The sequence below is a fragment of the Barbatula barbatula genome (assembly GCF_947034865.1).
Source record: "Barbatula barbatula genome assembly, chromosome: 4".
In the NCBI taxonomy this organism is placed as follows: Eukaryota; Metazoa; Chordata; class Actinopteri; order Cypriniformes; family Nemacheilidae; genus Barbatula; species Barbatula barbatula.
This window is the reverse complement of record NC_136768.1, coordinates 4,598,706-4,622,890: the sequence shown is the minus strand read 5'-3', so window position 1 is coordinate 4,622,890 and position 24,185 is coordinate 4,598,706. Positions and strand designations below refer to the sequence as shown.

General features: G+C 40.1%; 2 protein-coding genes across 2 annotated transcripts in view; both read left to right on the top strand.

The window, feature by feature from the left end:
* pcloa (piccolo presynaptic cytomatrix protein a) overlaps window positions 1–18,583 on the top strand; it is a gene marked incomplete at its 3' end in the record, with an annotated part of 40,946 nt that extends 22,363 nt beyond the window's left edge. The window contains exons 6-27 of the mRNA XM_079454430.1: window positions 246–1,794; window positions 2,251–4,291; window positions 5,433–5,501; window positions 6,565–6,653; window positions 6,962–7,037; window positions 8,423–8,548; window positions 10,080–10,188; window positions 10,324–10,385; window positions 10,477–10,670; window positions 10,762–10,812; window positions 11,384–11,514; window positions 12,201–12,227; window positions 12,563–12,656; window positions 13,400–13,471; window positions 13,652–13,901; window positions 14,883–15,068; window positions 16,138–16,299; window positions 17,037–17,178; window positions 17,364–17,419; window positions 17,879–18,013; window positions 18,185–18,330; window positions 18,440–18,583. Coding sequence (XP_079310556.1) covers window positions 246–1,794; window positions 2,251–4,291; window positions 5,433–5,501; window positions 6,565–6,653; window positions 6,962–7,037; window positions 8,423–8,548; window positions 10,080–10,188; window positions 10,324–10,385; window positions 10,477–10,670; window positions 10,762–10,812; window positions 11,384–11,514; window positions 12,201–12,227; window positions 12,563–12,656; window positions 13,400–13,471; window positions 13,652–13,901; window positions 14,883–15,068; window positions 16,138–16,299; window positions 17,037–17,178; window positions 17,364–17,419; window positions 17,879–18,013; window positions 18,185–18,330; window positions 18,440–18,583 — 5,911 coding nt within the window. The remainder of the gene's footprint in view (window positions 1–245; window positions 1,795–2,250; window positions 4,292–5,432; window positions 5,502–6,564; window positions 6,654–6,961; window positions 7,038–8,422; window positions 8,549–10,079; window positions 10,189–10,323; window positions 10,386–10,476; window positions 10,671–10,761; window positions 10,813–11,383; window positions 11,515–12,200; window positions 12,228–12,562; window positions 12,657–13,399; window positions 13,472–13,651; window positions 13,902–14,882; window positions 15,069–16,137; window positions 16,300–17,036; window positions 17,179–17,363; window positions 17,420–17,878; window positions 18,014–18,184; window positions 18,331–18,439) is intronic.
* Window positions 18,584–21,686: 3,103 nt separating this feature from the next.
* ankrd16 (ankyrin repeat domain 16) lies at window positions 21,687–23,815 on the top strand. The gene is made up of 7 exons (XM_079455356.1): window positions 21,687–22,133; window positions 22,506–22,726; window positions 22,832–22,874; window positions 22,965–23,073; window positions 23,152–23,313; window positions 23,388–23,466; window positions 23,586–23,815. The coding sequence occupies exons 1-7, from the start codon at window positions 21,799–21,801 to the stop codon at window positions 23,738–23,740; spliced, it is 1,104 nt and encodes a 367-aa protein (XP_079311482.1). The 5' UTR covers window positions 21,687–21,798; the 3' UTR covers window positions 23,741–23,815.
* Window positions 23,816–24,185: the final 370 nt, after the last annotated feature.

Sequence of the window (24,185 nt, the reverse complement as noted above, 5' to 3'; positions counted from 1 at the left end):
TTCTCGTCGATATCAATATGAGTTACCTCTGCTAATTCCAAGCTAATTTGTCTTTTTTTTGTGTTTTCTGTTTTGGTTTTGCATGCCCTTTTTCTTCTATTTTTGGATGTGTATGCATGTCTTTGCATGCCTTTCAATGGTATTTTGCTTGTTTTTTTATCCTTTGGATGGTGCATGGCTATCTCGGTGTTGTTAACATTGCACTATTCTTATGTGCTGATGATCTCACAGAATGAACTTTTAACAGGTGAAGCTGTGGATTACACGAACAAAGCAACAGGAGTCTGCTCTGGAATGACAGTTCCGCAATACACACAAGCCAGGATTACTTCAGCAGTTGGAACCCACTATGGAGGTTCCAGTGTCCTACGATGTTCAAATGGTGTTGTTTATTCTTCTGTAGCAGCACCTGTCCCATCAACATATGCCATAACCACCCAGCCTGGTTCTATCTTCAGTACATCTTACAATTCCCTGTCAAGTATGCACACAAGTGATACTATGCCATCATTGTCAACTCTACAGAATCAGCCTCTCACTAGATCTCACAGTTTTCTGTCAACCATTGCTGTAACCACAGCAGTGGAACCAAACGACTTACCCTTGAATCTGGAGGCTGGTGTTTCAAAGGCTGGTCTTTCCACATCTCTCTCAGATGTAGTTCCTACTGCCACCACAGTGGCAGGACTAGACACTTACACAAATGCTTCATTGGAGGCAATTGCAGCCTCCTTAGAGGCTCTGTCTTCTCCCATGGTTCCGGGAGATGGACAATACCAGGTGGAGCGTGAGCTTCTTGAACTAGAGAAGCTGAAACAGCAACGTTTTGCAGAAGAACTTGAGTGGGAGAGGCATGAGATCCAGAGGTTCCGTGAGCAAGAACAGCTTCTGGTACAGAAAGAACTGGAGGAACTTCAGGGCATGAAACAACAAATATTATGTCAGCAAGAAGAAGAGCGACAAGCCCATCTCCTAATGCAAAAGGAAACTTACGCTCAGCAGCAGGAGCAGTTAGAGCAGATCCAGCGGCTTCAAGAGCAGCTCAGACAACAGCTGGAGGAACAGAAGTTCAGACAGATGTATCCAGGCGAGATCTTGCCAGAGGCTCTTGTTGTAGGAGAAAAGAAGATGGACAGTGGCTGCCAGACAGATGAGGAGGATGAGACTGAAAAGGCTTACACTGCAGGAAGGAAAAAGAAAAGTGCAAAGAAAAGTGTTGATAGCTGTGTACAGACGGATGATGAGGACCAGGATGAATGGGAAGTTCCAGCTCGAGGGAGGCGTAGTAGACCACGTGGTGGTAAAAATGGCACAGGTGAAAGAGGAGGAGTTTCAGTTCAGGCCCTTACCGAAATCTCTGTACAAACAGACTCCTTGGGAACACTTAGAGGGCACTCTGTGCAGGTAGAAGCCAGAGTAGATTATCCTGATTCTGACAGAACGTCCTCTCCAAGGAGACGCCCCACTCCACTTGATATAGGCCAGTCCCCTCACCTCAAAGCAGATGCCTCTACTCTTCAGGTTGCCCCAGGTCCACCCAAATCCCCAAAAGTACTTTACTCTCCCATTTCCCCTTGTGTGTCCCCTAGCAAGTCCCTTGAATATCTGTCCTATGACAAATCCCTTGGAGAGACCAGCCCACAAAGGATACACTCTGCCACTGATCTTTCCAAAGGCCCACCAAGTCCTAGGGCTCCCAAGGTCATACAGAGGTCAATGTCTGACCCCAAACCCATGAGCCCAACTGCAGAGGAAAGGGCTGCACCAAATTTCCAGTATTCTGAGAGCTACTCTGTGAGTATACATAATCTTTCTAAGTGTTATGTTTATGCCATAATTCATTACTAAATACAAATGTGAAGTCAAGCATTCATTTACATTTTTAACATTGTCTGTAATATGTTATGTTATTATAATTTAAGATTTTCATGATTTTTTATCAAAAGTACCACTTAAGTACTTTTTTGATAAAAATAAAAAATTCTGGCCTGGTTTCATTAAGATGCTTGCTGTTTTGTCAAATATTTGGGATGCTTATTGAATGCTTGTCTTGAGTCATTGCAACAGCACAGCTGAAACAGAGTATATGTTAAACTGGGGAAACTGTAGGATTTTTTTTCTGTGAAACCAGCTTTAATTTAGTACAATTTCTGTAATTACTTATTCCTAAGAACAATTTTTTTTATTTTATTTGGATTTTTCTATTTCTGTTATCATTGGTACTGATTTATTGATTGATTTTTTTCAAAGGCAAAGGGTTCTCCTAGCGGAACTCCATCTGGCACCCAAAAGAAAGTTAAGAGGACACTTCCCAACCCACCCTCAGAGGAAGAAGCCACTAATGCTGGCCAAACAGCCTACAGCACTGGCTCAGCTCGTCGGCGCCTCTGCCGGAACACTAACATGGCACGTGCAAAGATCCTCCAGGACATTGACCGTGAGCTGGACCTTGTTGAAAGAGAATCCTCTAAACTGCGTAAAAAGCAAGCTGAACTGGATGAAGAGGAAAAGGAGATTGATGCCAAACTACGTTACCTGGAAATGGGAATTAACCGGCGAAAGGATGCATTGCTCAAAGAAAGGGAGAAGAGAGAAAGGGCCTATTTACAAAGTGTTGCAGAGGACCGTGACTACATGTCTGACAGTGAGGTGAGTAACATTCGTGAGACAAGAGGTGGAGAGGAAGTTGGTGGTCATGGGCTTGACAGACCTCGTACTGCACCACAGTCAGAACTTGATGACTTTGTTCCTCCACAGACCAAACACGAGTACGGAAAATATTCCCAGTTCCAGTACCCACAGTACCAGCAGTCTCTGTACCAGCCTCAGTCGCCATACCAATCCCAGTCCATCTACTCTTCTGTTCCCTCTCTAACTGCCTCACAACAACAGAGCTACCACCAAATGCTCCTGTTGCAACAAAAAGCTAGGCAACAAGCTGCTCTCCTCTCTGAACTTGATTCCACTAAAATTGCAACAAACTATGACAGCTCATCTTACTTGGGAGGAAAATATAGCAACCACCTTGACCTGCATAGCTTAGAGGACCGTGCTGGAAGCATGGCAGTCAGTCCAATGTCCAATGTGTCTGCAGACTCCTTCTATGCAGACTTGGATCAACATCATCAAACACCAAGGAGCTATATGCTATTGGAGGACACAGCGGAACTTACAAAGAGCACTAGTAGCCTTTCATCCACCAGCTATGAGAGGGAGCTGGCCAAAGCAGAGCGACTTCTGAGACGTACTGCTGCAGATGTCGGTACAGACTACCTGGGCACATCTTCCAGAATTCACTCGTATGGTAAAGCCCAAGATGAAGATGACCCGATGGAAGAACCGTTTGAACTGAAGCTTTTGAAGCAGCAACTGAAGCAAGAGTTCAGAAGAAGCACAGGGGGCACTGAAAGCTTGGAACAACTTGCTGGACTCTCCCATTCTTATACATCCAGCACTGGAGTGTCCAGTGGAGCCTACAGAGCCTTCCCTAAAACAGAAAAGTACAGCATCAGTAGATTGACATTAGAAAAGCAGGCTGCCAAGCAACTCCCAACATCTGTGCTCTATCAGAAACAAAAAAACACCAGCAACATTGGCAAATATTCCTCCATCCAGGATAGCAGAAGTCTAGAAACAGACTATAGTAGCTACTTGGGGTCCAATAGTGCTTCTCCAAGATCAAGCAGACTTCTACAGGATGAGATCACTTTTGGTTTACGAAAGAATATTGCTGAACAGCAGAAATACTTGGGGTCCACACTTGGGGCCAATTTGGCAGGATCACTCAATTTGGGCCAAAGCCTGAATCTGAGCCCAGGTATGAGGTCTTTGGGAGAAGACTCCGCTTATCCCAGTGGAAGCAGATCACGTCCTTCTTCTAGACCATCTTCTGTGTACGGCCTTGACCTGTCCCTTAAAAGAGACACGTCAAGCTCCTCATTGAGACTCAAAGCAGAAGGTGACCCATCCTCAGAAACCTCAGCTTTTCAGACTCCATCAGGCAGGTCAAAACCTACAAGTTTGCCCATTGGACAGGGTGGACGCGGACGTATCCCAATCGTGGCACAAAACTCAGAGGAAGAGAGCCCGCTTAGTCCAGTGGGCCAGCCGATGGGAATGGCACGAGCATCCGCAGGTCCTCTCCCTCCCATATCTGCAGACTCCCGTGATCAGTTTGGATCATGCCTCTCTCTCCAGGATCCTCAACAGCAACATCTCAGAGATGATCCGTCTAGAGGACGTAGCTATGTGCTAATGGACGATCTGCAGGGCAACATGTCAGATAGTGAAGGTAATTTGTTTGTCAGCAGATTGTCATTTGGAGTGACACTTCATACACAGATTTTTATTCATGTATGTCTCATCTTGTAAGTGCTTGCTCATGACTATGTGAAGGCATCAGTTCTTTGGATTTGTCATTCTATGCTACAATAATGGTTTAAGAATTCATTCTAACAGCTTTTTCTTCCAACACTATTTTGCATGTGATTTCTTTGCTGACTGCCCTTTTCTTCTGTGCACACATTTGTACTTCGTGCTTTCAGTCTTTGCATGTTAAGTTTACATTGCATATGCTTTCTGGATGAGATCAATGAAACAATAGAACTTGTAAACAATAGAGCATCATATTTTGTTGATTAGCCACCTTTAAGTTATCAAAAAGTGCCTTCTAGCATTTTCTTCTCAGTATGGTTATGCATCTGTCATAAAACTTCACAATCTTTAAAAATTCGTTTTATAGTTTGAATGAATTATATTTCGTAAAAATACACAATATGACCTGTATTATTTAGATATTTTCTATGTAAAGCCAGATATTAGATTTTAGTGATATATGAATTATTTATTGAAAGATGGTTTAGTTCCCTTCCACAGGGAAAGGTTATAGCGCATACACAACATTTGTGAAGTAATTAAATGGTCTGTTCATGTGTGTGTCAATAATAATTATTGCATGTTCGATTTCTGTGAACAAGTTTGATGTTTATTAAATGTTCAGCATTGTGCACGTCTCTTCCTGTCTGTTTAAATAAATCTTTCATTTCCTGCATGTTCTTCTGCTTGCTTTTGTGCTTTCAAGAGCTATTAAATGCCTTCAGATAGAATGGGCTATGCTTTTGCTCAGCAAAAAATAAATCATGAATTTTACAGTGTCTTATTTTAATGTGGATGTGTAACATGGTTGCCTGTGCATGGCCTGTGCCTTTACCCACATAAATGTGCATGAAAAACATAAACATTACTTCTATGTGTTTCAAAACACATACTTGTAGTTGTTACAAGAATCCAAAGCCGCACAACCTGAAGCTCAAACCTGAAATAACATGTATTTTTGTTTCGTTTATAAAGTAACTGTCACCATACATTTAGCAGCATATGATGCGCTCATCATATGTGCCATCTGGAAGTAAATGCATTTGCCTTGGTTACAGCATTAAGTGAATCCCTGGTGGGTTTGAACAGAGACGATCCAGGAAATTCACATGAGAATGTCACTAACGGTAGAGTATAACCACCTTAGAACTCCTGCACGCCTACCGTCTCCCCCACACCTCCCGCTCCCATGACCACCCACCTGCCAATCACCCATGAACCGAATCAAGAGCAAATTCATCTCCATAACAACATGTTGCAGGAAGTGTGATGAATTTGCACGCTGATGTTATGCTGCATTAGTGAATGCAGCCCTCGCATCTGCGATTCAATTGGAATTTCGCACCGCTTTCACTTGAAAACTAACTCGCCTTCTCAGCTGTTGCAATTGGACGAACAGAACAGCATTCCTAGTCATAATTTTGCATATCAAATCTAATACAAGCACAGACGTTTTGATGAAAAAATATTTGTCAGAATTAGTCTCCACATTGCATATACACTAATAGTATCTCCATCTGTCATGTCATTCTACATCTGAATGTCAGGTCTGTATATTCTCAAATTGTTTGTTTTGATAACACAAGGTCACCTATTCATCCGTCTATGAGGATGTATAACCAAAATAAATGTCAAGAAGAGAATTAAAGGATCAATTAAGTCAAGTACACATCAGATTTTTGTTACCTTTTGTTGGTGTTCAACGAATCAATGTTACATAATGTGATTGGCAATTACCCTATTAAACTCCCTTCTCCAACACTGTAGATGAGAGATACGTTTCAGGCATGCCAAGTTATCATCAGACCTTCTGTCTATCATTAAGCATTTATAAAAACTGAAGTTGCGGATAAGACAGTAGAGTCACCGATCTTATTGACTTGCTTTAAATGTTACAGAAGTCGCATGGGAAAAACTCCTAACAATATTATCTAAATCTTGTATCCTCAGGCTTTATTTTGATTTAAGTTTGCATGCAAAAATAACTCCTCTAGTTTGTAGAACTATTTCCTTTTTTGCCCCAGATAGCTTTACGTTGTTTGGTCTTTCAGCATGCTTGAAACTAGTACATTTGTTTTACTTCGCTGTCACTGGCAGCTGATATCATATCTCCAAACTGTAGGACGTTTACAGTTTTAACAGACTGACAGGCAGGACTGTAAAGTTTTAATTTCCATCTGTTTTCCGAAGCGTACCAACTGCGCCGAGAAGAGACTGACTGGTTTGACAAACCTCGAGATGGACGCGCAGAGAACGGACAAGGGGTGGATCGAAGACAGGTGAATAATCACATTTGGTAGTAAGCATGCTACACAAACATTGAATAAAATGTATTGAATTAAATTGGCCCCCCATTGACTGCCATTTATGGACACAAAACCACATAGACATTTCTCTTGTTTTGTGTTCCACAGACTTTTACACAAGTTCTGAATAGCATGGGGTTTAATAAATGCTAACATAATGTTTATTTATGGGCGAACCCCAGAAAATTAAATATGAAATCCTGTTACATGCACTGTAAATGTGGATGTGTTGCATGTATCTGGTTTATTAGGTCTGACTTTGCTTTGTGTTGTCCCTTTAGGGAAAATCTTCACACTTCCCGTTTCCTCACACCAAACTAAAACTACAGAAGGATCCTAAAGATCGTAGTGTATCAGGTAAGCTGTGCAACCAATCCAACCCAAAGTGCTGTGCGGCTTGGCTCACCGACATGTTCGGACAAAGCAGACAGACATTTCGGGCCGCTGCCCCTGATAAAAGAGAATCTGTTCGCCTACCAGACCCGCATGGGGAGACGCCCGAGGCTTATGTCTACCCAAACATCAGATTCAACATGCTGAGATTGTTTGCACAGTCATTTTATGGCTGCTAGTAGACGACACATTAACACTGTTCCAATTTGCCTTCAGCGTCCTCTTGTGGTGCAATGCTTTGCTACATCATTACACACGTGATGTCAACAGCTGAGCAAAACGGCAAGGAAACAACCCCTCCTTATGCTTTGGTATTTTAGACAGTCCTGTAGGTGTGGTTCTCCCATGTGTTCTCTTTGCTCGAAGCTTTAGAACAGGGCAGACATTACAGCGATGTGGCAGATTGGCATTCCTCCAGCTCCATCAGTCATCAAAGCTCAAAATGGCGTGTAATACCCACATCGGATTATCCTCGTAATTAGGAAGCATCGCACAAACAGGCGCCTTAAGAAACGAGATGAAAAGCTAAGCAAGTGAGCAGTGGCTGGTACATTTGTGGCACTGTAATTAAGGTAATGTGTACGTTGGTAATTAGTCTGATGGAGGGGTCTTGGACTGGGATTGTGAGTTGCAGGATGCTTGTCACACAACAAACATGGTTCTCATTGTAAAATTTAACATCAAGGAAAAGCTATTGAAATTTTAGCACAGAACAATGAATACCAAACCTTCTGCATTTTTGTTGAGATAATTGCACAGTAATCGAATCTTTTAAATATTATTAAGGGATAGTTCACCCAAAAATGTAAATGTCATCATTTACTAACACTCAAGTCGCTTCAAACTTGTATGACTGTCTTTCGATGGAGGATGAGAAATGACTAAGTAGTTATATAATATAATAAATATATAATAAATACTGTAGAAATAGATTCATGCAGAACTAAATACTCAAAAATACCAACTACAATTTTTGTAATTCTACATTTATTTCTACATCTCTCGTATTTCTTTATTTATGAATTTCTGTATTTTTTGCCATGAAAATAGTGTTGTTGCTCAAATGGTGCTAAAAATCAAATCAACAATAATATTCATTTCGAGCATTGTTAACTGAGATATAAATGCAATTGTGGCATAAATCAGGAAATCTTTTTAAAAGTGCCATCCAGTAAAATCGTACATCGTACAAGGTCATGGAGAAGTCATGGAAATTGATTGGCCAAAAGCCTAGAAACCCTGAACAAAGTGAATAGCAGCACTTCGCCAATTACAGCCAACTAAACTAGATTCATAAATGTGCTTGTGTTTATTTTTTTGTGACTAGCTTAAATGCTTTTTCTTTACAGGTAACGGACTAGGTATCCGCATAGCTGGAGGAAAAGAGGTGCCGGGAAGCAGCGGTGACATTGGTGCTTACGTAGCCAAGGTACTGCCTGGAGGAGCTGCAGAGCAGACAGGAAAAATTGTGGAAGGTAAGCGACTCTCTCAAAACCTTTTTTTGGGGGTTCATTGGTTTTGCTTGAGCTGCAGAGGTGTATCAATTCACAGACTTGCTGAGAGAGAGAAGCACGTAGGGTCACGATTTGACGTGATATTTCAGAGTAGGAGACAAGAAACAAACGATGCTGAACCGCACGATTCCTCACCTCCGGGCTTCATGAATGACTCATTCGTGATGTGAGCGATGAAGGGAGAAAATCTAATCAAATTGAAGGTTCATGACTGTGTGTTTCCTACACGGTGTGCGTTTTCAGCGTAGGTGTTTTAGGGATCAAATGATAGTGAAGCTGCCGGTAAAGGAGAGGAGAGTTATATTTATATCGAAACTTGGACTGTGATGCCTCTGTAGAGTTGCACTGAAATTGTCTGAAACAGTTTTTGTGGTTTAATGCTATATTTTAAAACACGGTTATGTAACTGTACACTTTACAGAGTTGGAATTGACCCCATTGTGACAATTTCACAAAATGATGGCTGACGGCTAAACTTTCTCATCTTGGAAGAAACCTCTCACAGACTTTCACAATCGCATGACTGCTGTTGACTTTTTGATAGACTGTTTCAGCCATTTTGATAGAGCTGAATTTTACAAGCTCTATTGATCTCAGTTGTGACTAAGACATTAACGCTTGCTTTCCCCAGAGGGCGAGAGCATGTTGTAAATTAGGTCTGCTTGGCCCCCGCTTTTGTGCTGCTTTCTGCAGGTGGTAATTTATGGGATGGATGGCGAATGAGAAAGTGAAGCTGGAGGGAGTGGAGGGACTGTCCGTACAGAAGCTTATTTATGAGGCCATATACATCAGCTGGGCATTGTGGGAGAACATTTTGAGCTTTGACTAGGACCGACACTTCTCATCTGTCTTACTCCCCCCCACCCCTTAGGAAATTGCTTCGTATTAGGCGATTCCTTCCTTTCCTTTCCTCTGCCTTCATCTTCTCGTCTAATCTTATCTTTTCTAGTTTTCTAATATCTGTTTCTTTTTTTCATTCATTTGATTTTATCTAATCCGCTCAAGCGTACTCTTGTCTTCTCTCTTGTCCCGTCTGTTCTGAAGGAGTTAAAGCTTTTTAAGCGTGAAATGTCAAATGTTTCTTCTTGCTTGGTGTATACATACGGTCAGCACGGTTGCACTATAACGTTTAACCACGTTAATGAAAATAACACGCATTTATAAATAACACACACCATAAACATTGACCTCCAGGGACCCCAAGCATCAACCGTAAAGCAGGAGCTTTAAAACGTCCAAAGAGAGCTTACCTGGCCTACCTGAAGACACGCTTTCATCTGTGTAAGTGCACCATCGGAGTGGTTTGGGCATGAGTTTGTGTTTGCCGTGAGCTTTTCACTTCCTTTATCACAGGGTTTTTTATGAAATAACAAGTTATATTTTAAGAGCCGAAAGTGTGGATTTGCAGTGTGTAGAACAGTTTGTCCTCCATCTGGCAGAGAATTAAACGCTTTCGTTGGCCGATTTTTATACCTTCTGTTTGTTTGCATAGGAATGCAAGTTCTGGAGTGGAACGGCATTTCCTTGACCGGTAAGACGTACGAGGAAGTCCAGGGTCTGGTTGGTCATCAGGTCGGAGAGGCAGAGATTTGTATCAGACTGTGAGTGTCGGATTCACATTCGCACTTGTTCTTATGGGTGCAATTTCTCAACTTATACTGTCAAATTGCATTGTCATTGATTGAATTGAACGCTTTGTTGTGTCTTTCTCGAAACTCTATCTTCTCCATCTCTAGAGACCTAAACATGCTTTCTGATTCTGAAAGCTCTCACCTCGACCTTCAAGATCCAACCAAAGGTGAGAACACACCACATCTGATGTCAATGTCTTGGTTTACCTCAATGGCTCTATAGTCGCTAAACAATGATTTGCACTTTTAAATATATAGGTGACAGACCTCCACGCTCCCCAGGTGTGGACCCTAAGCAGCTGGCTGCAGAGTTGCAGAAAGTGTCTCAGCAGCAGGTGCCGTCATCATCTACGTCAGCGCTGGATAAGCCATCAGCGTCAACCGGGTCCAGTGCAGTTCCGAGCCCCGGCCAACCCGGGTCCCCTTCTGTGAGCAAGAAACGCCACAGCAAGGTCCGGCGAGCTCATATGAAACATGCAAGCATGCATATATTTTCGTATGATGCTTATATTACTTATAATGCTGAGATTTTGCTTTTTTTAGAGCTCTGAGGCTGCAAAAACTCAGTCCCACCCAGTATCAGGAGAGATCCAGGTAGAAATGTCTTACAAATACCTGTATGCTTAAAACCTGTATGGTGTTTTTTAGTTTTGAAAGATTTTTTGGCTATAGATACGTTTTAAGAGTTTTTTTCCAAAAGCATAAAGAATATCATGTTTTTCTATTGTGCATTTCAAATAATATCAATTAAATGGCAGTTGGGTTGTTTTTGTTAAGTAATGATAAGCTTACTAGCACAATAAAGCACAAAAACATAACGCTATAAAAACATTATTTAGGAAAATTAATATATTGTAACAAAGTAATAAATCAGTTTTTGTAAAGGAACTTTTACATTTATATATTAAATATATATGTGTAAAAAACATCAACGTTGTCAGATGGACTTATCTCCATATTTCTTGATTCTTGTCATTTGATTTTTATCATTTTATTTTTATGCCTTTATATGTTTTTACAAATTTTTAACAAGTGAAACGTATTAAAAAGAGCTCTGGAGATGTAAGTTTTCCACCCGACAGCAGCGATCTTCTTCTTACACACATCTTCGCAACATCATAGAACATATTTTTCATACTTGGATGATTTCATTTTCATTTTGCAGCTTCAGATAAATTATGACAAACAGCTGGGCAATCTCATCGTCCACGTTCTTCAAGCGCGGAATCTGGCACCCCGGGACAATAATGGCTACTCGGATCCATTTGTTAAAGTTTACCTGCTGCCAGGTAGAGGGTAAGTAGTTATTAAACTCAACTTAAAACTTTCACTGTTCAGAGTGAGCCCACCTCTAAACGTCATGCTTTAAAAAAGTTAACTTTACCAGTTTCTCTTTCTGGGTGGTTCTTGGTTGGAATAAGCTGCAATGGGAAGTGTTACAGTGTTAACACATGACATGCTAGTTAGGTTTTTAGATGTTTGATTCTAACATAATAAATGAACCTCAGATCTCTTTTAACACCAATGTGACTTTCTTAAAAATAAAGCGGAATTTGCTAATAAGCACAAAGTCTGTAAGATGAGCGTTATTTGTCTAAACCCTAGCTGTGAGCATCTTTCAAATATATGTGTGTGTGTGTGTGTGTGTGTGTGTGCGTGTGTGTGTGTGTGTGTGTGCAGTGAGTCAGCAATAGAGAAAATCAATGCCAGATCTGTTTGTGTGTAAAATGATAGCGATGGTTGTGTGTGTTTGTGTGCATTGGACCATTTCTTGGCACTCATCTGTTCATGCAGTACCTGGAATGAATCTTCGGGAACTGGAGCTGTCCATTTCTCTGCTCCATAAGGGCATGAATGCATGAGCTGCTGCATAAAACAGCTTTACCCGCAAACACACACGCATACACACACACACACACACTTACAGGCTTTCACTCACCACCAGTTGTTGTCTGTTTTTGCTGCATGCTGGATCTTCACAGTCAGGTCATGGTTGTGCAGAATGCCAGGTATGTGATTCTTTACTATAGTACCAGCATATTATACAACTCTCGGCCGTGCTCGGACAAGAATGGCTAAATGATATCACTTTTATTGATTTACAGGGCCTTCATTTGCCTTTTGTTTCATCATTACACATTTGATCATTTTCTCAATGTATAAGGTCACTGCAACACAAGTGGGCTTATACTAGGATTCTTCCATCGTGCAAACCATTTTCCATAGACACCAAACATTTGCCATCATTGTGGGGGTGAAGCGTGTTTAGTTGACTGAAAAACCTGTCTGTGATCTTCTACTCGTGCCTCAGGATGACCTCTTGTGGTGTGTTATACAATTGCAGTGCCGAGAATAAAAGAAGGACCAAACACGCTCAGAAGAGTCTGAACCCGGAGTGGAACCAAACTGTCATCTACAAAAACATACACCTGGAACAGGTGATGCTTTTTGTATCTGACTTCTGATTCCTATTAGCTATAAAACATCCTAAAAATGTTATATGATGTAGAACAATAAGTGTTTATTGCAATTGTATCACCAGCTTATGCAGAGATTCACGTTTTTATATTTGTATTACCTTTAAAACAATACGTTGTCTCCGAAAACTTCACTTTCATCATATCAGATGTCAGAAAAGCCAAGAGAAATCTGATTTCACTTTGATGGGAGATTTGTACTTTTTTACTGTCAAAAATCCACGTCGGTTTTTAGGTTTCAATTATGTCAGACTCCTCCGAGAGAATCCAAGGCTTTGGTGCAAACAAAGAAAAGTCTTAAGTCTCCCAGACGTCTTTAAGCCTAATTAAGACCAAAGATCTCCTTCAGTGTCTTCAGATCTCTGAGGTGTCAGCTGACAGATGTGATTGATACGTTTTAACTGAACTATTGATGCGAGGCGAATGGCTTTAATTGAGATAGAAAGTCAGAAGATAGAAAGATGGTAGGAAGACTTACTGTATTCCCCCAACCATCTGGATAAAACTCGTGTATCTTGTTATGTTTTTGGGATCTTATTTATATTTAATATGAAGAAAATGAGACTCAATAAATAAATGTTTTGGGTCTACTGTATACCTAATATTTTTATTTATCTTAGTTTATCTTGTTTAAAGGATGTTTATAGAAAACGCTACATAAATACAGATGATGCAGATGCTGATGATGTGTTGTGTGTGGTTAGCTGAGGAAGAAGACGTTGGAGGTCAGTGTGTGGGACTATGACAAAAGCTCCGCCAATGACTTTCTTGGAGAGGTGAGAGACTTTTTAACAAACGGAGAAGACTACAAGTCACATTTGGTCAAAAATGTAAAAATAATGCCTTTTTTATTTAAATTACATTTAAATACATTGAATATAGTCTTTTATATACAAAATGATTGAGCTTGTATTAATGCATTGTTTCATTTCATGAAACTTTTTGTGTGTGTATAGGTACTGATTGACCTGTCAAACACGTCTCACCTGGACAACGTCCCGCGATGGCTGCTTCTGAAGGAGCAGAGCGACGGTGAGCATCATCGCCGTTCTCACTCGGGACACGGTCGCCAACACTCGCCCAAACCTCACGGAGGACATGGAAGCCAGCACTCGCCCAAAACCTCCAGCCACAGTAAAGACGACTCGCCCAGATCATCCGTCATCAAGAGCCGTAGTCACGGAATCTTCCCCGACCCTGCCAAGGGTAGGAACGAACGTGGCATGCCATCACTCGGCAACGTCTCTCACTCTTTCACTGCAAGAAATTATTTTTCTTAATCAGTATTTTTCCAGGACAAATATCTAAACATCCTTAAGCACGAGACAAGGTTGTTTAGACTTTAATAAAGTTACGTTTTTCTAAGCCCACGGGCAAATTGATCAAAAACGTGAGTTGATATCAAATGCCGACATTTTGCTCGAACACAAACCCGACAGTTCAATTATAAATTATTATAAGCTTACTGTTATAAATAAAGGTACACAGATTTTTTTATGTGGTTAATAATTTGATTATGGATTCTATCTTTAAAAGATAACAAAGATCCTAAAAGTACTTTTATCTCCTACTAACTTTTGGCCATTTTTGGAACTTTGCAGTTTTTGCATCTTGATAAGGTCATCATGAAAAAACATTCTCAAACCTCTGATTTTAGGCAATGTACTTGCTTAATTTTCATTCTAATATAAATTTGTTTTAGGGAATTATGACAAATATACTGATCATGAAAAATAATGTTTTGCACTCTTTCGGTTGTGATGTTTTCCTCTCTTCGTCTTCTGCACTGTCTTCATCCCTCTATTGCTATCATTTCTATCCAGTCAATCTTCTCTTTTTCTGTCTTTCACGTGATCTTTCCATCCTATATTACTCAAGCTTCCTAGCTTTGGCTTCCTGCTCTCCATATTTGTGTGTTCAGTTCACAAAAGCGCTGAGCTCACCAGCGCTTCACTTCAGCCACCTCATGCAGGGTGTGACAGGGCCACTTAGCCAGGAAGCAGCCTGTTCAGATGCTAACTAGGGCACAGTAGATGACCTCGAGTGTACATGGAGACTCAGTAATGTCAAATGACCTAAATAAATAATACTTGTACTTCATGTAGAATATAAACAGAGTAAAACAGCAATAAGTCTAAAGTAGAGAATGAAACAGCCCTTGTGATAATTGGGTTCTGGTTGTTTTAGACACGCAGGTGCCCACTATTGAGAAATCTCACAGTAGCCCCAGCACATCGAAGGCGTCCCTCTCCGAGGGCCAAGCCCGTCCCCATGGAGGTCCCCATGCTCACGGCAAAAGCGCCACGGCCCGGGCACACCTTGACAATGCGGCAACATCCGAAGCTGCCGGCCAGCAGCCTCGCCAGCAACCAAGTAAACGACGCAAATAAAACCTCCACAGCATGGCTGCCTCCGCACTCATCTGTTCCTCCTGTTTGTTTTCACCACCCCTTTTTCCCTCCTTTTCTGTTTTCTCCCTTTGCTCTTCCTCTGGTCCCCTGTGTGGTCACAGTCTGTTCACGTCACATTCTCCTTACCGGTACACACATGTACTGGATCAGTCCTGTTCCTTTTATTACGTTTTAGCGTACTTTTCAACAGTTATAACTCAGAAGCCATATTGAAATTTATTTGTAATATATTTTTAGTCTGGCTAATAAATAAATAAAATATTTATAAAAATAAAATGAAATGTCATTGAATAATAAAAACATAACGCTTCATTGTGTAAGCTCTTTATACACCTTTTAAGGCACAGCTATGTATATTATATTCCATTTCTATCAATAGATCATACCAACAATTACACACTGGACCTTTGACTCCTTTAATAAGATCTCGAATCAGAATGTTCTTTTGAGCACAAATTAAAACCGCTCAAACGCTGTGAGAAGATCTAACTCAAAACCTAGTCGTGCCAAAATCTCGGACTACTTGTGCATTTCCTACGGTTGAGGTTAAAACAGCGCAGCTTATCACATTATAAAAATGTAGAGACCAGAATAAGACATCCCTTGTTAGCACATTTAGTATCAAGTTTTACCCACCGGAGCCCTACCCCACCTGAGCCTCTAACGACAGCCCCCCTTTCTTTTTTATACACCTCCTTATTTGTCCAATTGAGTTGTGTTCTATCCCAAATGGCCGGCTTTTCAGCAGCTCCTCCTCTGCCCGCCAAGACGGCCGTGCATGTGGCCTCCGCCATCCCACCCTGCCTCCACCCTCACTGCGGCTCTCGCTGGCCTACACTGCACCTCAGTGGACGCACTGAGCCCAAGCCCGGGCGTGCGTGCTGCGGCTGCATGTGACTATGACCTACAGTAAAAGCTGGTGGTGTCCGTGTTGTGACGAGTTCATACTTTGAGTCTCCATTTCGTCCCCCTTCTCCCCTCTCCACACTTCTCCTGACCTCCCCCCCACTGTGGCTGGTATCCGACCCCAGCCCAAAACGACCGCCTCGACCCGAGGCAACACAGGCACAGCGTACCCGGTGTGCTCACCATTCAGAGAGCCCCGTCCGAGTCGCCGGCCAATGAGATCCCTGGCGGCCGTCACCTGACCCTCAGGAAAGCCTTGTCGGAAGAGAGGCCGCAGCCGGACGGAGGTGAGAGTTGACGTCTCGTATGATTGCCGATGTGCGAGAGAGAGAGGATGTTGAGTTACTAACGCACATCTGTAGCGGAACTAGCGAGGACAATCTTGCCACTTCACAGGAAATTCATGCAGCGAGACTCAGTCTGGTTCAACAGGCTCGCAACGTGCTAAAACCGGGACCAAACATAAATGCTTAACTATATAACCACTAAATAGTTTAGTATGTTGCCTGGTATTAGTGTTGCCGAGTCTGTTTGGAAAGACTGTGTGCATGAATTACGTGCAGAAATGTCACGCATCCCACATCCAATCATCACTCAATCCCAAATGCATCAACATTATTAAAACACCTTAAAATTCCCAGTTGCTCAAATATAAATAGTTCATCTTTTAAAATAAAACTATAACAGAATTAGCGTTATTTAAGTACTTAGGCACAAACATGCCAATTACTAATAAACATTTTTAAAATGTTCTGTCTTTCTAAGCTTCAGCTTCTGTCGTGTGACGTGTGCTTAGCATATCTCTGTGCTGTGATATTTCTATTCATTTATGGTGTACTGTCATGCTTTTTTTAAATGTTGCCAGCTACGCTAGTATCTACATTTCTGTGTGTTTGATGGGGTGAATGTGTGGAGATCAACCCCTGCCCCTTCAGCTTCCTATAAAACAATAGTTGCCAGGCAACACAGTTATGTCAATAGTGAACGTGACTGATGCAACTCATATAGTCCACTTCAAAAACAGCATCCCGCAGCCATCGATCTGGTGATGCTCCTGTCACTGCAGCTTCATTGGACAGCGGTCTGAGCGGCAGTGCCTTTAGCCTGTTGGATGAAGAGGGCGTGACCAATGCGGTGGATAGTGCCATTTTCCAGGTTCCTAGATTGTAAGTGTGTTTTTCTTACTTTTTTAAATATGCCTTTAAAATTGTTCAATTTAAGATTACATTTTCTTCACTTTGGTAAAGGTGTTGGTATGAAGATAAACAATTATTATTTTTTGTAATTATTTGTTCTGTTGTCCTTATTTTGTGGCATTCTTGTGGAAATCTGATGATGTTTTATTTTTTAGTGGAAAGATTCCAAACGGCACGGAAGCAGTGAAATCTGCTCATGGCGAGTCAGAGGGTAATACTTGCATGACCTTTTTACATTTCGCTGCTGTTTTTCTGAATCCTCATATCTGCATATTTTTTGATTTACATTTTTTCCTTTGTTTGTAACTGGATTTTCTAAATATCCAACCAATATAAAGTATTAAAAAGGGCTTGTCAACTGTGACATTAGAGATTTGAATAATTTAAAATGTAGTGTTTGTTCCATTTCCACGAATTTGGACATCCAAGGTTTCAGAAGGACAGCCATGATTTTTGTGTGGATGTCATGTCAATGTAAATGAGTGAACGTTGCAACAAGGGTTTGACTTTATACACACACACACACACACACACACCAAAGTGAATTGTGCACTGAGTACTGTTTTATGGAAGTTACTCTAAATGTTAAACAGTATTGTAAAAGCTGATGTTAATAAAGCATATTTGACTCTGACTTTGAGATCTTAAGATGTGTCTGTGTGTGTTTCAGGTAAAACTCAGGTGATGGGGGAGATCAAGATCGCCCTAAAAAAGGAGATGAAAACCGAAGGTGAACACCTGGTCCTTGAGATCCTACAGTGCAGAAACATCACCTATAAATTCAAGTCTCCTGACCACCTCCCAGGTAACAAGACACAAGACATATGTACTTACTTATAATAGCAGGTCTATTATATTGGTCAGGCAGTAACAGTATGTAAGTGCCTTCAAAAGGAGTTTTAACTCATGTATTCGCATATGTTAAACATACATAGTACATTGAAAATGACTTTCAATTTATGATATGTTTTTGCAGACCTGTATGTGAAGCTGTATGTGGTAAATGTGGCCACTCAGAAGAGAATAATCAAGAAGAAGACCAGAGTGTGTCGCCATGATCGCGAACCTTCTTTCAACGAAACCTTTCGCTTCTGCATGAATCCAACTGGTCATTCCATTCAAGTATGTCATGTTGAATACAATAAGGCTCATTGTCCCTTTAGGGCCTTTTCCATTCATGTACATGTCCTGACTTGTTATGCATTCAAACATGCGATTCCTATCCCCGCAGCTCTTTCTGGTTTCAAACGGCGGTAAGTTCGTAAAGAAGACCCTGATCGGCGAGGCGTATGTGTGGCTGGATAAGGTGGACCTGCGTAAACGGGTGGTAAGCTGGCACAAGCTGCTGGCCAGCACAGCTCAGATCCACTCCTAGAGAAGACGGGTGGATGCGGCGTGAGGACAGATAAGGAAGTGGAGTCGCTTATCTCCGCCATACTCTAGTTGAATCCGTAGGCAGAGACTTGGCTTCTCGGTTGCACAGGCACGTGTGCTGGTGTTAACCCAAGCCATGGAGAAACAGGTGAATAACAGTGTTTACAGGAGAGTAAACCATGGGTTAGAAGAAACATGTGAAAAATTGAAAACGCTCTCACGGTGCCAATCGTATCCAGTGTGTGCGTTAACAAGCGTATGTCTAGACCTCATTAACAAGAATACTTTTTTCCCACAATCGCACTTACTCACACTTTTATGAACACGTATTATATAATTGTATAATAATGTGTAAATCGGGGCACAACAGACAGATGCTAGAATGAAAGTTTACTTCTAGTTATTTGTTCCTTTTATTCTTTGACTTGTTGAACCAAGTCCAATGTTTGGCATCAATCATATGAGGATGTTATAATTGTGATTATTTACAGATGACAGATATCATATACATTATTTTTGTATGATGGAGACAAATTCAGTTTTAGATATTTATCGTTGCTTTCTCTCAGACGTTACTATGTGTTGACAGAACAGATATTTAAAGCATATTATTAATGGTCTAGAAGAGTATTTTATGGTATATTATAGACAGATCTAAATGAATGAAATATGATTTATTGGGTGTTGTGATGATTTTGTTGTGCTGGTATGGTAATTCATCCTTTAAACTCACAGAATACGAATTCCTTTTCTGTGTGATACCTAATCCATGAAACGTCAAACAAACTCTCTTTTATCCTGCTGAGCTAAAGATGGTGCATTGTGGGAAATGAATAGGATTAATTGAAAGAAATTGTTAAATAAGCCTGTTTGCTAAATGGTTTGATTTGTTAATTAATTTGATGAATGTGACAGCATATCTCCAATTTGCAGCATCGGTCGAAAATGTTTTGTTATACGAGTTGCACTTAATGTTCAGCAGTTAAAGAATGTAGAGGTTGGTAGCTTTTTGCTCAAGAAAGAAGAGTATATTTATCGCGGTCAATACACAAAACACAAATGCATACCCATCAGTCCCTCTTGGTTCTCAAAGATTAGAATTAATGGGCTAATGTAATGTCTGTCTGGATGATGAATTGTTTTCTCATAGTCTTGTACAATATTTCTATTATGTTTCATTATAAAACAGAATCTTAAACACTCAGGTTTTTGTGAATAGCCTTGTAATACTTTAATGTTATTGGCTGATCTATGGCAGGCTGATCTTTATTCTTAAAGGCATGATGCTTATATCACGTGCGATATCAATGAGGATCAGGGTGATGACATCACAATATGTTCATGTTTAAGTTTAACAAATGATTATGGATAACTGCAGTATACTATTTAGTTTACATGTTTTTAGTTTAAAAGCACAAATTCCATTTAAATGCTGAGCACACCATCTCATACTTTCCAGACTTTGGCCACATGACCATTCAGTGCAGATAAATACCCATTGCCATTATTGTCATATAGCTTTTTTGAGTAATCACCTATATATTTTAAATGAGTGTGGATAGAACCGTTTACACATACATTCCCATAGGATTTAACTTTTCCACGTCAGGCACATCACTGCTTATAGAAATCTCTTAACTGTCCAGGGTTAAGGGTTGAGACCCTGATATAGTCAATTTTTAACCTGTGCCAAACTATCCAAATCCACAGGTTCTGTATATGTTATTCTATGCAATTTAAAAGACATCTGGTGTACCGATCATGTAGTGGTCAGAGAACAGATAAAGCATCATGAATAAGGCCTTTTTTTATTTTTGTATGTTTTTCCATGTGAAAAGTTGTGTTCGTTTTTATATTTGGTTGTGTAATTTGCATGATACTTGTTTTATCAATTTCTGCTATTTTGGGGTCACGTAATAAGAAGTTTGCAAAAAAAGAAAAGTTGATATTAACCTACCAAACGTAACTAACCGCTAGTTTTGAGAATTGAGTGTTTACAAGATCATAGCAGACTAGTCATGTTGTGTTCGTCATGGGCCATTGCAGTCTGGAAGAGCAAGCTATCTTAGTTTACTCATTGCACTAGCTATAGGAATGCTCAGCTTTCACAATATATTCTGATGTCCCAGAATGTGTTTTATTAATTTTTACGTTCAAACCATCATATAACAATTGGTCATTTTAACACATATTACTTAATTCATTGTAATAAACACAGTCACTTTCTTATAATCAAAGCATGCTCACATCTCGCATCACCTCACTCCTAAAAAATAATAAAAAAGCCATGTAAATAAAATAATTTTCTTTTGTACAAATAGGATCTTCTATTAGTTTTGTGGTTCAAAAAAAGCATTTGTGTGGGGAAAGGAACAGAGCGATTGTGAATTGATCTGTGTGTTACATGTTGTACATGCACTATGGTAAAAGCTTTCCCCATACTAGTCTCGATGAACTGGACTTGACCCGCACAACAGACACAAATGTGTAACCATGTATAATAAAGAACAGAAGCTGACCTTAATGGCTCGAGTAGAATCAGGAAACGTATGGTGTTTTCACTTTGGATGTTGCATGTTTTGTTGGTGGTTTGTTCATACTATTTTTGTGTCCAGATTCTATTTACAAACAGATAAAAATTATAAAGCTTCAATCAGACCTAAATATGTATGCTGACTGTACAAAGATATGCTTGTATAATCTGTCTGGTTTTCCACTCAATGTAAAAAAATAAACTGTCATGGTTTTTGTGGTTGTACACAAACGGTATTGATAAATTATGCAAATTGTGCTGTAATAAAAGCTATTGCCATAAGTATAAATATTAAATAATATATGTAAAGTTTTCCCAGAGGTTAATTATTTTGTAAACTCTTATGTATCTGTTTTGTCTGTCTGCCTATCTAGCTATCTAGTTTTAAAGTAGAAATGAGACTTTTATTTTGAATGGAGTTCTTTCTATGGCTCGTGCACAGTCAAATAAAAGGCTATTTCCATAAGTCAATATATAAATAATGTAAAATTCCTTTAGAGAATACTTGTTTTGTGAACATCTGTCTATCTATACATTTAAATCAATATTTATTTTAAAATGACAATAACGGGGCTTTTATTTTGAAGAGTGATTCTCTATGGTTCGTGATACTCGCCTCCTCCGTTTCGGTGCCGTTTATTGCAATTAAATGTGCTTTGTTTATCGTTCTATCGTTCAACTAAATGGAGGAAGAAAGCACATTAAAGCATTTAATCAAAGCAATTCAACATGGAGAGCTGTGTCCAGTTAGACAGCAACTCAACGATCACGCCAACACGCAGTCTGTCATTTATACACATTTTGGGAAATCTGGAGATACTTTATTGCACTATGCTGCGAGATATGGACATGTGGACATTTTGTGTTATCTGGTAGACGAATTGAACATGGACATTGAGGTGTACAACAACGATTACAAAAGAGCTCTTCATGAGGCTTCTTCCATGGGTCATTCTGAGTGCGTGAGATATCTCATTGCCAAAGGAACAAAAATTGACAGTTTAAAGAAAGCTGACTGGTACGTTATCATTTAATGATAAATTGTACAAGGAGTAGGATATGTCAACAATATGAGGAGTCACATTCAACGCCTTCGATAGCTCAGTTGGTAGAGCGGAGGACTGTAGAGGACAACCACTGTCATCCTTAGGTCGCTGGTTCGAATCCGGCTCGAAGGAAATGTTTTTTGTTCAACACATGATGATGTTAATCAATGTAATACATTAGTGCAAGTTTTGAAACGGTCATCAATCATTATTTCTAAAGCTGTTTTTCAGTAATTGAACAATTGAGCAAAATCATTTGAGCAATACGACTGTTGATTCCTAAGGGTCGATTTAAATGCACTGCGATTTTTCACGTGTAATAAATGTCATACATCTAAAACTAGGACTTCTCTGATGATGGCCTGTACCCGACGGAACCTTGACGTCGTCTCCGAGCTTCTGGATAACGGTGCTGACCCAATGTTGCAGAACAAGGATGGGTGGAACGCATTTCACATCGCGTGCAGAGAAGGAGATCCAGGCATCATACAGCACCTCCTACTGGCTAATCCAGAGGTGTGGAAGACAACGAGTAAAACTGGCAGGACACCTCTCCACACTGCTGGTAGGCAACCACTAGAAATCCCTTGTTAGTTTCAGACTTCTGTGTTTGTGTGTCATGCATTCATTTATTTATCTATCGTCATTATTTTCTGATATCTGATCCTAGCTCTGCATGGCTGTGAGGATGCAGTTAAGATTCTGCTTGAGAGGTAACTTGTACATAAAGCAATACTAAACACAGACAATACAAATTCCAACAACAATCCCTTTTCATACTGCTAATACTGTTTTCGTGTTAGGTGTTCATATGAGCCTGATGGGAAAGATAGTTGTGGAGTCACACCATTTATGGACGCCATAAGGAATGGACACATAGCTATAGCTAAATGGCTTCTCGAGAATCACAAAGTAAGGCAGTGACTCAATATTAATATACACCTTGAGGGCAGATAGATGGCTTATATTTCTGTTTATGGATATGCATAGGCGTCTGCCTCTGAGGTTGATGTTCTCGGAGCTCAACCCTTGCATCAGGCCTCTGTGACGGCTCAGGAGGATGCGCTGTGTTTTCTTGTGCGTAATCTTGGTATCGATGTAAACGCAAGAGCCACAAAGCTGGAGTTGACAGCACTGCACTATGCTGCTAAGGTCAATTGAAGAACAGTAAAGATTAATAAGCTTTAATTTAAAAACTTTAATCTTTTTTTCATCTCATTTTTCAGGAAGGTCACACGGGTACCGTAAAAAATCTGCTTGCCCTTGGCGCCGATCTGCATGCTAGAGACACAAAAGAAAGATCAGGTAGAACCATTGTACACTGTGTGGTTTCACAATACCGCATTTCTTTCCAAATTAAAACACTCTTTAATTTGATATTACTTTTTAATGCAAGGTACAAACTGCTCTTTTCTGTTTTGCAGCTCTACACATGGCAAGCATTGGCCAGCATGCAGAAACGGCTAGGACTCTACTACAACTGGGACTCTCAGACACCAAAGACAATGCCGGCAATACAGCCAGACAGTATGCCCAAAAACCTGACATAAGAAAGGTGTTTGAAAGTCTTGAAATGTAAATTTTGAAAAGATCTAATGCTATTAATAAATTATTGCTTTAAATCATGTGCAAAATAAAAAAAATCGTGAAATTCTGTGGCAAATGTATTTTCTTTTGTCTTCACATATTTGAAGTATCTATCCACTAGATTTTTTCTAAGGCAAACAACTGTGATTACATTTTATAGCCTTTCGATTATTTTAAGAATACTTTATACTAGGTTCAGTTTAGTTGTTTTATTCTAAACTTAATCAAGCCGTACGACAATCAAGTTAATAATGTGATTATGTGTTTTTACTAAAGAACGTGCATTTCTCCAGAATAATTAATAATCTGTAAAAACAAGTATTTTGTGCATATTAAGAAGCAATAATAAGAACAACAAATATAGTTTTATTTGACAAAAGAACACGCATGCGGTGTCGCTGATCGGTTTATGCGCCGATGATGACATGTCAGGGAGT